The sequence below is a fragment of the Acyrthosiphon pisum genome, chromosome A2 (genome assembly GCF_005508785.2).
Source record: "Acyrthosiphon pisum isolate AL4f chromosome A2, pea_aphid_22Mar2018_4r6ur, whole genome shotgun sequence".
Lineage (NCBI taxonomy): Eukaryota > Metazoa > Arthropoda > Insecta > Hemiptera > Aphididae > Acyrthosiphon > Acyrthosiphon pisum.
The window spans coordinates 95,485,550-95,487,612 of NC_042495.1; the positions used below are offsets into that span (position 1 = coordinate 95,485,550).

Here is a 2,063-nt window from a genome sequence, read left to right on the forward strand (position 1 = left end):
GTGACTGATAAATAAAATCTAACGACATGTATTTTAAAAATCTGTTTAATGTAGACATTAAGTTGTATTAATGTCTAATCTTTATAATTACTAATATATAGATTATGTATCTTAGATTTACAAATCTAATTGAACGTTACGTATTTAAAAAAAAATAATCCACGGCGGATAAAATAAATAAAACTAACCTGTATCCTCAAATGCGTCCATTGCTTTCATACACAATATATCGTTATCCTCAAAGTCGTCCATTGCTTCCATGCACAATATATCGTCGTCGTCGGATATCGCATTCGATCCACCGGCCGGGACATCGGGGACAAATATTTGCGGCGCAATCTGGACCTGTTGAGCTGGAGCAGGTTGAGTGATGATGGGTGTAGCTGGTATCGGTCTCAAATGGGTTCGAATGTTGACAATACCTTGGGAAAAATAAATTAATATTGTATAAGATAGAAATAATAAAAATAAATTAATATTGTATAAGATAGAAATAAAACTTTTATATTACTAATACATACCATGAATATTTTTCAGATGTCTATTGACACACGATTTATAGTTGAATGTCGATGTACATACGGTACACGGAAAACGTATACCGGTATGAGTTATTTCATGTCTAACCAAACTGTCTTTTCGTCCAAAAACCAACGGACACTGCACGCATTTAAACATATTGGTAGGTAATTACGAGAGAGAGAAAAAAAAATGTTTAAAAATTAAAAACACAGAAAAATGCTGAAAAAAAACACGAAGGGGGCAAACGCATAGAACGTGTACAAGTAACTGTGACACACTGAACGCTGTTGACAACGGCAGCTGGTATAGTACAAGGTCGTATCGATAACAAAGGGATAATAGCCCTCTATTCAATGGATATATACGATTATTTGAACGTTTCAAAAAAACCTACACCGTACACCAAATGTAGAGACATGCAGTATATATTTCTGATATTTAACAATAAGCGTTTATTTCGTGATTTTCGGCTATTTGAATAAATCTACAACAACATACTAAAATAAATATATGCGTCATACATTACTGATATTTAATAATAATATATGTTTATTTTAATTTTACACTCAACGCCGTTGACAACGGCAACTGCAGCTAGTGTACGATAAGGTCGTATCGATAACAAAGGGATAATAGCCATCTATTCAATAGATATATACGATTATTTGAACGTTTCAAAAAAACCTACACCGTAGTAAAAATGTTGCTACACAGTAGATATTTCTGATATTTAACAAAAAGCGTTTATTTCGTGAATTTCATGATTTTTGACATTTTTAAAAAAACCTACACCGTAGTAAAAATAGTGATATGCAGTATATATTTCTGATATTTAACAAAAAGCGTTTATTTCGTGAATTTCGGCTATTTGAATAAATCTACAACAACATACTAAAATAAATATATGCGTCATACATTACTGATGTACACTTGAAGACAGACTGATTGAATGCCGACTCTTGCGGAGCCTATAGTATCCGTTTCACATTCACGTGTTGTAGATATTTTTAATATTTTACGATTTACATTTATTTCGTGAATTTCAATAAAATCATAATAATCTACACTGTATTCGACGTCGTCAGTCGTCACTGTAGTTACATTTGAAAAATACCTACACCGTAGTAAAAATGTTGCTACACAGTAGATATTTCTGATATTTAACAAAAAGCGTTTATTTCGTGAATTTCATGATTTTTGACATTTTTAAAAAAACCTACACCGTAGTAACAATAGTGATATGCAGTATATATTTCTGATATTTAACAAAAAGCGTTTATTTCGTGAATTTCATGATTTTTGACATTTTTAAAAAAACCTACACCGTAGTAACAATAGTGATATGCAGTATATATTTCTGATATTTAACAAAAAGCGTTTATTTCGTGAATTTTGACATTTTTTAATAAATCTTCAGCAGCAGATGTTGATAGTAGGAGTTAATTACTGATAAAGAGATTTATACACCGCACACGTTACGAATAATCGTTATCACTGATGAGGAGTGGTTACTGATAAGGTTACGGTTGCGGTATCACTGA

At 31.6% G+C, this 2,063-nt stretch overlaps 2 protein-coding genes across 2 annotated transcripts in view; one reads left to right on the forward strand and one right to left on the reverse strand.

Annotated features, from left to right (window-relative positions):
* LOC103308064 (lysyl oxidase homolog 2) overlaps positions 1–2,063 on the forward strand; it is a 38,025-nt gene that overhangs the window by 17,988 nt on the left and 17,974 nt on the right. The window lies entirely within an intron of this gene.
* Positions 36–1,292, reverse strand: LOC115034016 (zinc finger protein 746-like). The gene is made up of 2 exons (XM_029489012.1): positions 522–1,292; positions 36–422 (listed from the first exon to the last, which is right to left on the reverse strand). The coding sequence occupies exons 1-2, from the start codon at positions 676–678 to the stop codon at positions 184–186; spliced, it is 396 nt and encodes a 131-aa protein (XP_029344872.1). The 5' UTR covers positions 679–1,292; the 3' UTR covers positions 36–183.